The sequence below is a fragment of the Protopterus annectens genome, chromosome 11.part0, assembly GCF_019279795.1.
Source record: "Protopterus annectens isolate FY-2018-M chromosome 11.part0, PAN1.0, whole genome shotgun sequence".
NCBI lineage: Eukaryota > Metazoa > Chordata > Ceratodontiformes > Protopteridae > Protopterus > Protopterus annectens.
The window spans coordinates 200,694,551-200,707,957 of NC_056745.1; the positions used below are offsets into that span (position 1 = coordinate 200,694,551).

Below are 13,407 nucleotides of genomic sequence, written 5' to 3' on the forward strand. Positions count from 1 at the left end.
TAAAAGAGTAGTGAACAGTACCTTTGCTCAAAAATGTTAACAAGAACAATAAGGTACAAGCAGAAGACAGAATCTATATGGCTCTGAGATAATTTACTCCCCAGGGAAGTACCCTCTACCCATTTCTCTTTTCAACTAACACTAAGGAACAAGTCCTCACCCCACTCTCCAATCTAAAAAACACTGAATCAAGGACCCTAGTAATATCCATGGATGCCTTTTTTTAATTTGTCCAAATGTTTTGTTTCTAATACCATGAAGGGAATGGACCCCATTCCTAAGTCAAAGTATGACTAAAGCTCACAAAACCAGCATTGCCGTAATACCTGATGTCAGCCAGAAGCATTCTTTGCAGCGCACGCAATATGTCCAATAATGACGACTCCTGCAATTTGTACGGATTTACATGCATTGGTAACATATCTAAATACGGCTGTAGATTCCTTTTTACAAGACCCGTTGCTCCTACTACTGTTTGGGACTGCCTTCTATATAGCTTGAAACATGACCTGTCAGGCCCACTAGAATCTTTGTTGGACCACGGCCTCCAGACAGGCTTCATCTCAGTGGAATGGAGGACTGCAACTGTCATCCTACTAGACAAAGGTGGGCCATCAAGTGACCCCAGTGAACTACAGACCCATATGTTTGTCTAATCTTACATGTATGGTCATGGATAGAATTATGTACCTGATGAACACAGACGTAGGAAATCTTAAGGAAAAACTGGACATATCCTTGTTTGGTTTTGTCAGAGGCAGTTAACACCTACTAAACCCGGTGAGCTTCTTCAAGAAGGTCACTATAGACATGCGGGCAAAATAGTGCATACTGCCTACCTCAACCTGGCACATTCATTTGACATGACGCCTCACTTGGGTATTTAGAGAGACTCACTAATATAGACACAGATCCTTATGTGACTCGATAGATGGCTGAATGTCTCACATTTAGGACACATTAAGTTAAGTCCATCTCCATCAATAGGCCTGTTACTAGTGGTGCCCCACAGGTCTCATGCTGGGACCTCTCATGTTTGGAATATACTTCTTTGAAGTCAAGGCAAATGTAGTAGGCCTTTGGCTGACAAGATTGGCTGTTGACTGCAAGCTGGGTGCAATCGGTGAATCCCCCAAAGATGTAGATGTTCTTGAGGAGGTTCTGACAGACAACTGGTGCTAAACCATGGCCTAAAACTCATTGCACAAAAATGCATTCTTACACCCTTTGGGAAAATGATCACCCCTGCAAATTACAACATTGATAACTCTCTCTCAAGATTAGAGTAGTCCCAGTGATAAGGGACTTGCGAACTTTTATTGACAGTAATCTGAACTTTGATCGCCATGTGCCATGGTAGTGAGAAAATCCCATCTGGTGCAATAAGTAAGGGCAAAGCATCCTGATCTAAGGAGATCATAGCCCCAGTATACTTCATCCTCCGGCATGTGCCTAACCTGGCATGTGCCAACAGCTAGAGTGGCTACACAAGTTCCTCACTAAAAGAATACAGGGTGTAAATAACATGCCCTGCTTGGACTACATCATGGCCCTGTCCCTGTGTACTGGGTCTCATACACACTACTGAGAGTTGATCTATATCTACTCTACAAGGTATTCGCCCACCCAGTCCTTATTAATCTGCTATACATTAAAAAAAATGAGTTCAAATTACCTAATCTAAGGATCTAAACCTCATCTGTGACATAAGCAAAACATGTTGGAGGAAACAATGCGTCTCAGAGATTACCTTTCTCTGGAACAGACTCCTCATTCATGTGAAACTGCACTGTTCTCGTATCCTATTCAAATGCAGTTTGGACCAATAGATGATAAATTGTAAATTCAGCCCTGGCTTGCCACCTGCGCCCTTTATGGACAGGAGCACATATAAGTGTATATACTCTGCTGTTCGAGACAGAATCAAAGCCAGAGCCCCAAGCAAAAAGAAGCCAGTGGGCATCCAGCATCAACAAACATTACAACAAATGCAAAAATTGCTTTCTAAGAAAACTAAGGTGAGGTCTCAATAATGGAAAGGCACCCTCCTCAGCCTCAAAAGGCAAATATGACAACATGTCAAATTCTCTTAAGACTAACTTTGAGAAATACTTAGCAGTCACACCCAAGGATAACCAAAATGTCTTTTACAACTATGTATGTAGCCTAAAAGGTAATACCCAAGAGTGTACCAAGTTACTTAACTGATGGTGTCTCGCACACTCATCCCACAGTGATACCAAGCCTGCTAGCAGACAGATTTGACAGTAAAAAAAATGTACTCCTTTATCCCCTCCAGACTTATCACAAACCTTGCCCCAGACTTATCCCCATTCTACATATGTGAAGAGCAGCTCATTAAAGCCTTGCCTAAGGCAAAAAAACAGAGCCTCTATGACACCAGATGGCATTCCAGGCTGTCTTCTAAACAAACTAAAACATGAACTAGCATCACCATTAAGTACCCTATTTAATCATAGCTTAACCACAGGCTTTGTTCCTGCAGAATGTAGAACATTAACAGTTATTCCCCTACATAAAGGTGGCTTAGCAAAAGACCCAGGGAATTGTAGACCCATAAGTCTAATGAGCGTCATCTGTAAGGCCATAAGCGACCTCCAAACCCTGCATCCAACCCAGTTTGGCTTTGTCAAGGGCATATCCTGCCTGTTAAACCTGGTGGATTTCTTCAAACATGTGAGTAGGGCCGTTGACGAGGGCAGATGTGTGTACACAGCATCCCTTGACTTGGCAAAGGCATTTGACACAATACCACACTCAGGCTTTACCGATAAACCTATGAAACTGAATGTAAACTCCTTTGTTGTAAGATGGGTTGCAAACTGGTCACACATGATCAAATTGGCCGACTCCTATTATCAGCCAACAGACCTGTCACTAGCGGGATGCCACAAAGGTCAGTGCTGGGCCCCCTACTGCTTGGTATATACTTCTCAGAAGTTCAGGCCCAAGCTAAGGGGCTGTGGCTGACCAAGTTTGCAGATTACTGCAAACTGGGTGCAGTTACTGAATCCTCAAATTATGTCAGTGTACTTCAGGAGTGTCTTATGCAGACCAATGACAGTTGTCTTAGTCGCACTCTCAGATTGAATGCAAAGGAATGCATCACCATTCCCTTTGGTAAAAACAATGTCCCTTTACACTCTGATGGCATTCTTACTTTGGGCCAGTAATCAAGGAGCCTCAATCCCTACCACTAGCACCAGTGAGGGATGGCCACTAAGAGCAAGGATAATTATGCACAGTATTGCCAAACACAGCTCTCCGCAGTAAACACAATTTCCCTTAAGAGCACACAGGGAACAGCCTCCAGCTCTGAAGTTGGACTCGCTTTCTCTCTCCAGACCCTTAACAAAGCCACCTTATACCTTGGAGCACTGTGTCCCTGGTCACAGTAGCTGACACACATGCACACACAAAATGATGGCATAGATTTACCAGCTGTGTCCCCTCCTGCCCAAACTTCAAGGGTAACTGCTGCCACCAGTCAGCTACACAAGGCTCTTATAAGGGTGCCCAATTAAACTATGTACAGTTAATACCAGTGGTTAGAGTATGACCAAAGCAGACAGGCTCAGGAGCGGCCACAGTGTCACTAAAATAAACATGAGCACTCTCAGGCTGTTAAAAGTATTCTCTAAAAGACCAGCTTCAATGAAAGGTAATAAAAATATTTAATAAATAATAGACACAGGAAAGATAAGAAAATAACACAGTTGTCTAGGTCTCAGAGATGCAGAAAAAATGCTCAACTAATCTCACTATATTTCCTGGGTAAGCTAAAGAATTACTGCTCCTTGATTACTTATTAAAGCAAGGCAAGAAGATAAAGGCTATACTAATTACTCCAAAGGCAAGATGAAGTGTCTCTCCCTCTGTGAATGGCTGAACTGTCTCTCTGAATATCTGAGGTAACTCTCTGAGAATGTGTGAGATATCTGTGAGAGATCTTTCCGTATTAGTTTTCATACTTGCTGCTTCTGCTAGAGTTCCGAGCTATTCCTCACTACTGTCCAGACAAATCGTTACAGATTTACATAATTTCTTGTCACATGACTCTAGTACAAGACACACCCAGAGCTTTAAGATCTAATGCAGCATCTGAAAGGTATAAAACGATTTCAAAATCAGCTAGACTAAGATTAGTTAAATATAACACTGTCTGGAATTCATGTATATCTCCTCTCTGTCCAGCCAGACCCACTGTTGATAAATTTTTAGCACAAGCAACTTTACAAGTACATTTTAACACAAACATCTGCACAGATCAGTGTAAAAGTCAAATGACATAACATTTATAAAATACCAGCTAATTATGCTGGCATATGTCACACATACTTTGCCCTTCTCTCCCTGGCACAAATGGCGCTGCCTCTTATCACACACACTGTCAAATTAACAATACCCTATGTACCAATTAATTGGTAAGGGCTCTGGGATCAAAAGTAGATTGCAAACTTAACTTTGACCACCGTGTGTCCACTGTAGTAAGGAAGGCCCTCCATCTAGCACACTTGATTAGCAAAGGAATCGCCTCCAGAGCTCAAGAGGTTATAACCACTTTATACTCGTCACTATTCAGGCCCATAATCGAGTAGAACTCCCCTCTCAGCATGCACTGTTCAATGCACCTGCAGCAATTGATGAGACCTTGGTGTTTTCTAACAGAAAATCAAGGGGCTGCAGCACTTGCCCTACGTAGACCAACTAAAGCTCCTGTCACTGTACTTTGTATTGGAGAGACTTATGCCTAGCTTCAGGGCAAACTCCAACCCAAACCTAATGAAATTGCTGCACATCTGTAAATCCAACAGGACTAGAGCTCCCTGCTCCAAGCGTATAACTATGGCTTGCAACATGAATAAGACATGCTGGAGGGACAGATTTGTCTCCCAGCGACTGCCACATCTTTGGAACAGGCTGCCAATTCATGTGAAGCAGAACACCTCTACAATACCGTTCAAGAGGCACCTGGATGAGTGGAGAAGGCACCCTAAATTCTTAACTGGTGATAGTACCAACAACCCTCCTGGACATGGGCAATAATTACTAAATACAATCCATGGGTATTGACGAGTGTCTCTGGTATTACATTGGGATGAAATGGCTAGGCTTGAGACCTTGTATCAATAGCCTGTGATGAAATGGCTAGGCTTGAGATGACCTTGGGTTATTAACCTCCAATGATTTTATATACCAAAGTCATTCTAGTCCTGGGGCAATGATAATTACGGAAGTTAGGGTATGAATGGCTAGGCTTAAAAAGTTTTTTTTTGGCCATTAGCTAAGTAAGTTCTTATGATTATATCAGGGCTTTCTACAGTGAGTTGAAAGTGCGTGAAATTGTTATCCTCAGAACGCTGTGAAACAAAAACATGACTGAATCCAGGAATACAAATAATAACCAAAATCTGTTATAGAGGGATATAGAAAAAAAGGTCGGAAACTGATTAGCAATGAGCTTCTCTTTAGAAAAGATGCACTTTAATCAAAGTTTCATTTTCCTGGTCTTGTTTTGTATACCAGCAGGGAAAACTACTAACAGGAGGTTATGTATGCTATGTACTGCCTGATTAACATAAAATAAATAATAAAAATGCATTACTTAGGTCAGCTGTAGTTCTAACTTAAAATAAATAGTAAAAATGTGTTACTTGGGTCAGCTGTAGTTCATAGGTTCATACTAGGCTATCTGCCCTAGGGCATTTATAAGCCTAGCCAGAGTGTGTGTGGCTTTCGCCACCCCTTGGAATGAGAATACTATGCCCATTTAGGGTTTAGTTTACTGTGCCTCTGTCTAGTAGTGACGCAGAGATGACCCCCGGGGTGAACCTACGATCTCCCATCCACTCGTCAAGATTTCTCTTGAGTCAGTGAGGGGCTCTGCCTAACATGGACTGGGATTCTGTTCCAGAGTGTAGGGAGACTCTGGGTTATGAATCTGTCCCTCCAGCACGTCCTATTTATTTCTGTGTTGAGGTTCAAATCTCTCGCTCTCGTGGATTTGGATTTTCTGAGGTGGAGCATGTCCATTAATTCCGGATGGTTCATAGGTTCATACTAGGCTATCTGCCCTGGGGCAGTTGTAAGCCTAGCCCGATTCTGTATGGCTTATGCCACCCCTTGATTTGAGTGTACTGTGCCCTTTTTAAGGTTTAGTTTACTGTGCCTCTGTCTAATAGTGACACGGGAGTAATCCCTGGGACAAACCTACGATCCCATGGCCTTGTACGTCAGGCATAGATCGCCTCTGAGTAGGCGGTATGCGACTGAATAGAGCTGGAGTTTCTTCAGCCGGGCAGCATATGACATGTTTGAGACCCTTGATCCTCTTGGTGAGGTACTTTTGGGGTCTTTCTAACTGCTGCAGGTGACTGGTAAGGTACATCCCAAATGGGGTATTGTACTCAATTATGGGCCTGATAAGGGAAGAGTATAGGGGTACAATGACCTCTCTTGATCTAGATGTGAATCCTTTCATGATAAGGTGGGCAATATAGAAGGTCTTCCTAACCACTTTGGCAATGTGAGTGTAGAATGAGAGGTTACTGTCAACTTGGGTCCCTAGGACCCTGATTACTACTTCCGTACTTAATGGATTACCACCTATGTGGTAATTTGTGGGTACTTTGTTTTTCCCAAAGGGTATGACTATACATTTTTTGGCGTTCAGTTTAAGGCCATGGCTCTGGCACCAGTTATCTGCTTCTATGAGGCCTTTCTGAAGGATGCTTGTGTCCGCTGGAGTATCGATTATGGCACCCAGTTTGCAGTCATCTGCGAACTTTGTCAGCCACAATCCTCCTATGTTTGCTTGCATCACAGAAAAATAAATGCCGAACAAGAGGGGTCCCAGGACCAAGCCCTGTGGGACACTGCTTGTGACTGGCTTAGAGTCTGACATGGCTCCAGCAATTCTGACCTTGTGGGTTCTGTCCTTGAGCCAGTTTGCAACCCATCTTATGACATATGGGTTTACATTTAAGCTGGTGAGTTTGTCTATGATGCCCGAGTGGGGTATTGTATCGAAGGCTTTTGCAAGGTCGAGGTAGGCTTTGTGAACTGCCTTACCCTCATCAATGGCCTTGGTGACTGTTTCAAAAAAGTTGACCAGGTTCAAAAGGCAGGATCTGCTCCTTTGACAAGCCGAACTGGGTGGGGGTCAGTGTGTAGGGGTCTTTGTTTGAGTTCCATAATGATCCTCTCCATAGCTTTGCAGACCAGGCTCGTCAAGCTTATGGGGCGGTAATTACCAGGATCCGTAGAAGCACCTACTTTGTGGAGTGGGACCACTGTTGCTGTACGCCATTCTTTGGGTATGTATCCTGTAGTAAGGCTAAGATTAAACAGCAGCCTTATGTGCAGGTTTAGTTCCTCTTGGAGTTCATGTAGCACGCAACCAGGGACACCGTCTGGTCCCATTGATTCTGTGTTTTTAGCTTTGGAGAGGGCGGCTCTCACCTGGGCACTTGAGATGTCAGGGAGGCTACACTCTGCTGGGATAGATATTTCTCCTTTGGGGGGGGGATTTGCACTGAACCTGTCTGCCAGTATGATGTTGGCAATGTCTGTGGGTTCAGTGTATTTTTTGTCATTTTGGACTAATTCTGAGCATATCTGGGAGTTTCCACCCAGGTTTCTAACATAACTAAAGAAGGCCTTGTGATTGTCTTTAGTGTCTTTTGCGATTTTTCTCTCAAAGTTGGCCTTGGATGATTTTATGAGTGATCGTAGTTTTTTGCTAGTACTGATAAGAGATGCCTTCCCTTTTAGGGATTTTGCTCTGTCATGTAATAGCTTCCTCCTCCTGTTGTAAAACTTGTTTATGGCTGGGGTCCACCAGGCAGGACGCCTGCCTTTGGGGGAATGGGTCTTGGTTTTATTTGGGATTGCATGATCCATGCATTGTTGAAGGTGTCCGTAGAAAGCGTTTATAAAGGATTCAGCGGTGTGGGCTGTGGTTTCCACTGGCCCAGGGGCCTTGAAGGATACCACTTCAGTCTTAAGAAGTGTGAAGTCAGCTTTTGAGAAATTCTTCACTGTGGTCTTTTGTGCTGGGGGCGGGATGTGGATTTCCAGTGAGATTAATTTATGGTCTGATCTCACCAATGAGGGGTATACTTCTGGTGTGGAGCATTGTGTCCCCATGTTTGTGATGATCAGGTCTAGTATATTATCTCCTCTTGTGGGAGTGGTGACTAGTTGTTCCATCACATTTGAGTTTATGAATTCTAGGATCCTTTGGGCTAGGGTGTTGGGGCATGAGTAATGCTCCCAGTCTATGTTTGGGTAGTTGAAGTCTCCCAGTATGATGGTATTTGGAGAGACATTCATACTCTCCAGTGTCTTCAGGAAGGCTGAGTGGGGTTCCTGAGTTTGAGAGGGTGGTCTGCAGCATGCTACAAACTGTAGGGCAGTTTTGCCTATGGGTAGTTGCACATGGATGGACTCCGAGGCTTGGTGCGTTGCCACTAACCTGGAGGTGTGGGTATCTTTGAATATGGATACTCCCCCTCCTTTTGTGGTTCGGTCCAAGTTTTCGGGCCGAAAAGCATGATATGAGGTATAGCCTGGTAGTGCTGGGGTGCTCTCAGGAGCATTGAACCAGGTTTCAGTTCCTGCACAGACATCTATGTTCTCCATACTGAGGAGGGCTTCGAGAGCATGCATTTTGAGGTTTAGACTTCTGGCGTTGAGCAGCATTACCCTTAGTTTTTTTCCACTTGTGTTTTCTAGGGAGTTGGGTTTGTCTTTTGAGCCTTGCCTAAAAAAGGCACTACGGGGGTGGCAAGAGCCTTGGCCAATATCCGGAAGCCCAGGGGTGACAGGTGCAAGCCATCCCTTGCGAAGCAGCGTGGCTTGTCAAGCATGTCATCCCAAGCAGACAGACATTGGATTCCCTTTGAATGACACCAGTAATTGAGCCAATTGTTAAAGCTGATCATTTTGTCTTTGTACTGTGATTCTTGGTGAGGGTAAGATGCTGCTCAGGGTCATACCGACCTGGGCTACGTAATCAGAGAGCTCCTCTGTCTCTTTTCATGTAGTCCAGGGAGGTACGTCTCGGGTCATTCACACCGGCATGGACAATGACAGAGTCATATTTGTACTTGCTTTGGAGTGACCTGAGTGCTTGTGTTATGTGGTGGATTCTAGCGCCTGACAGGCAGCTTACTGTAACCTTTTCCTTGTTCAGTCTGGTGAGCGGGACGTCAGTGTGTCTGACTATGGAGTCACCTATTACAGGTGTATCAGGCATGTTGTTTGGCCTTAAGGGCTGTGACTGTTTGGCACACTGACTTTGTGAACTGTGCGTTTCTTTTGCTATGTTTTGAGGTAGTGGTTGCTTGGATGTCTGCTTTGGGAGGCCTCTGTTGTTTTGGTAGATTTTTAATTAGAGCCTCCGAGTATGTTTTTGTGTGTTTATGTGTTTGGTTTGCAGTTGTGATAGGTCTATGTGAGACTGGGTTTGTGGTGTGTGTGTGGTTACCTTCTCCTCCTGACTGGTTTTGCCAGTAATGAGTCGAGAGAGCTCAGCCTCCAGTTTGGCTATATAGTCGCATCTCTCACATATATTTGTATTTGTTGGGAGGAGGAGAGGGTTGTCTGTGTACATGAGGCAGTTGTAACACTGCCTCAAGATTCCCAGATTCACCAGCTGAACTGGAGAGGACGCCAGTAATTGACCCTTCGACATGCTAGAATAGTGTAAGGGATTGCTGTGTAACTGAGTCAGAAGGGACCTATAGGGAAATGGGTATTCAAGGGGATTGTAGGTGGATGTAGTTCTTTCTTTTTTGTTTGAGTGCTTTACCTGTGTAAAAATGCTTTAGGAGCAAGTGCTGGGCTTTTTAGATAGAGAATAGACTGTTTAGATTGAAAGTAGAGCAGTTCTAAGGGAGAAACAGAAGAGTAGACTTAGCGGAGCCAGAAATAGTTTAAACTAGATTAACCGGCACTGCCCGATGCTGCGCTATGAGCAAAATCGCGCTAAAGCGGATTTTTAAGCAGGGAACTTCAGAGAGCTAGAAATGGCCCAAAACGGCCAATTATTACAAGATTCTTGTGCTGAGGTCACTCCTTCAGGGACAAGATAGGCTGCTCAAGGCTCCCCACTCCCACTGGTGAGCAAAGAAACTTCCTTCTATCCAAGTAAGGTAATGGGCAACACAGGAACTATCCCAAAGTCCAGAATACAGCAAAGCCTGTATAGGGGACTATTCTAGCCAAGGAAAGGCGGGAAGCAAGGATATTTTTTAATGCATTTTTTAGCCATTTTAGGTCTAAATCATTTAGTCACACATTTATACCCATTTTTTGTCTCAGCATGGGCTTGAGCTTTAGCAAGGAATCTCATTAAATGAGAGAGAACAATCATCACAGGTGATTATCTTTAAATGTGTGCAGAGTGGTCCCTGTAGAACACAAACAGAAGCTGTTAGCACATCATTTTAACCTTCATCTACCATCACCACTAGTTACACCACAAAAACCACAGCCAGTTGTTGGTGGAGGATTCACAGCTGAGTTTCTGCGATGATAATGAATACCATTTGTAACCTTCCTCCATCTTATTATTGAACTCTTGCTACTAAATATTTTGTGTGTGTGTGTGTGTGTGTGTGTGTGTGTGTGTGTGTGTGTGTGTGTGTGTGTGTGTGTCTGTGTGTGCGCATATAAGCATTTATTTAATTTAATGAAACCAAAAAGTAATCCGTTTTCAGGCATAAACCATAAAGGTCCAACACACATGCACACAGGCACCTCTAAGCTCTCTTGAATTTGGAGGATCGCATCTAATTTGTTCTCAAACTTTGGTTCCATCCCTCCTACATTTAGAAATTATTTTGAGTTAAAGAAAACTATCTTTAATAATTGGCTCAGTTTCTGTTGTCATTCTAAGGGGGTACAATATTTGTCAACAGATAATACTGCTTTGCCAGGGATGCTCTCTACCTTTCCCCCTCTAAGTTTCTGAATATTGGCTAAAACATTTTCTTCCCCATAGTGCCTTTTTTAGGCAATGCCAAACTGAAAGTACTTCTGAAGTAGCAAATCCAAACCAAGAAAATCCAAAGGTGTTACTGCTCAACGCTAGGAGACTAAACAAAAACATCACTACCTAGAATCAATATTTACTGTAAAGAATGCTGATGTCTGTGCAGTCAATGAAGTATGGTTTAAAGCCACAGATGCAGACCAGTTTGTACACAGGCAGGGACTAAAGGTGGAAGTGTCTTGGTTTACATAATAGATACACCTCAAGGCTGGTCAAACAGGATGCACTTGACCCTCTCCACAGTCAAATCACCGTATGCAAAACCTTATACCATTTCCTTGCAAAGCTGTATGTGCCCCTGTATGACCTAGGAAACCCATAATATGTATTTAAGCTTAAACATGTTGCTTTGCCACAGATGGCCTCCATCTGTCACCACTGAAATTCTGGATCCTGGCCAAGGCTCTCGCCTCCCCTATTGTGCCTTTTTTTAGGCAATGTCCCAAAGACAAAACCTCCAGCATAAAAGATCTGTCAAAAAGCAAATTGAAGGGTCATGCTGCTTAGTGCTAGGAGCCTTAACCTGAAAATGCACTCACTGGAGGCTCTCCTGCACTGCAAAACCTCCGTACATTGGAACTAACCCAGTTGGGTTTTGTCAAAGGCAGCTCTTGCCTACTCATCCTGGTGGACTTCTTTGAGAAGGTCACCAAAGCAATGGACGAGGGCAAAATGTTTTTTACGTGGCCAAGGCATATGACACATTACCCCACTCTAGTATTGTTGACAAAACTCAAGAGGTTAGCTATAAACCTTTAATGTCACCTGGTGGATAGCCAGCTGGCTCACAAGAAGCCTCTTTTAAACACCTTCATGCATGTATGCGTATGTGTATTTGCAAATGTATTGTATAAATGTGTCCGTTTTACATAAATATACACGCACACATATATACATGGACACGTACATACACACTGGGCACACAGACAGATGTAGTCGCACATTCATCATACACACAACTGTTCTGTCTCTCTCACACACACACGCACACACTGGCATACTGAAATAACCAACCATAACATAGCCAAAAAATAGAACTAAAGAAAATGTGATAAAATTGGAGAAAATAGCAAGTATACACCTGAAGTAAATGCTCACACAAAAGTGCAATAAAAATGGTAACCTGTAAGAAATAAAACAAACACTAATTAAAGCATAAAACACTGTCCATCCTTCATACTTCTGCCATATATTACTGTTTGTACTTCTTATCCAGAGCTAGAGCTTCCATTCTCAAAAGATCGTTTTTGCCTAGTTGACATATACCCCCTGGTTCACGTCCTGTTTTCATTACAAAAGTAGATCCAGGCCTTTCGGGGGGGGGGGGTAACTGAGAGGGGGAAATGGCTGTACTGATGTGGAAGCTTTGGTGTGGGGTATAAGTTGTAGGCATACTATTTTTTTTAATACTAGACTGGCCAGTGAGACATTCTGAAGGTGATTCCACTGTTGTATATATGTGCAAGTACTGTATCCTTTACTCTGTTCCAGGTTATAGAGCTTAGTAACAAATAATGTTGAAATCATTATAGATGTGTAGTTTAATTAAAACTGCAATATTTTTTTCTTGTCATTGATGATAGGAAGGAAAATACAAGCAAGCTGTGGTGCAGTACAAGAAAATTGTTCAGTGGTTGGAACATGAGACAGGGCTTTTGGGTGATGAGGATTCCAAAGCAAAAGCACTGAGGCTAGCAGCCCATCTCAACCTAGCTGCCTGTTACTTGAAGATGAAGGAGTTTGTTTTGGCTGGTGAAAGTTGTGATAAGGTAATTACCATTTTTTATTTAGTTTTGAGTTCTTCAGAGCAGTGAATGTAAAACCTTTCTTGTAGAGAATAGTAACACATCAGCAGTCAAATGTTCCACTGACTTTTACTGTTTGTCTTGAGGTCTTAAATTTAGGCAAGTCTGGGGAAAGGATGATGTAGGTGCTCCACCTCCTGCTGTTTCCCTTTCCGGTTTCATTCCTTCCCAGATTTCAAAGGCATTGAGTCGAGCACTACCTGCTTAACCAGAAGTCACTGTTATGAGTAAGTGCTGCACTGCACTATTTTGTGTGCCAGCCTTTGCTTTTTCTTATGATTTTTTCATGAGACAAAAGGAAAGTGATGATCTATTGAATAATGAATGAACAGTGGTGTAAATTTTGCTTCTTCAGTTGTACAAATCTTTAGTCCTGCTGTCTTGTTTGTAGAGAGGTTAAACGTACCATATTTTTGAAATATATACCCACTCCATGTTAATGGCCCATTAGTCTGCATTGTCCATGTGCCTGGGTGCACTGAAAAGAGAGCATTCAAAATTTGTTATCCAGAAAGAGTGCTT

At 43.0% G+C, this 13,407-nt stretch overlaps 1 protein-coding gene across 1 annotated transcript in view; it reads left to right on the forward strand.

Annotated features, from left to right (window-relative positions):
* The window catches only part of FKBP4 (FKBP prolyl isomerase 4), a 514,476-nt gene extending 501,567 nt beyond the window's left edge, over window positions 1-12,909 (forward strand). Inside the window, exon 7 of the mRNA XM_044087184.1 lies at window positions 12,664-12,909. Within this exon, the coding sequence (XP_043943119.1) occupies window positions 12,664-12,894 (231 nt within the window). The 3' untranslated portion in view covers window positions 12,895-12,909. The remainder of the gene's footprint in view (window positions 1-12,663) is intronic.
* Window positions 12,910-13,407: the final 498 nt, after the last annotated feature.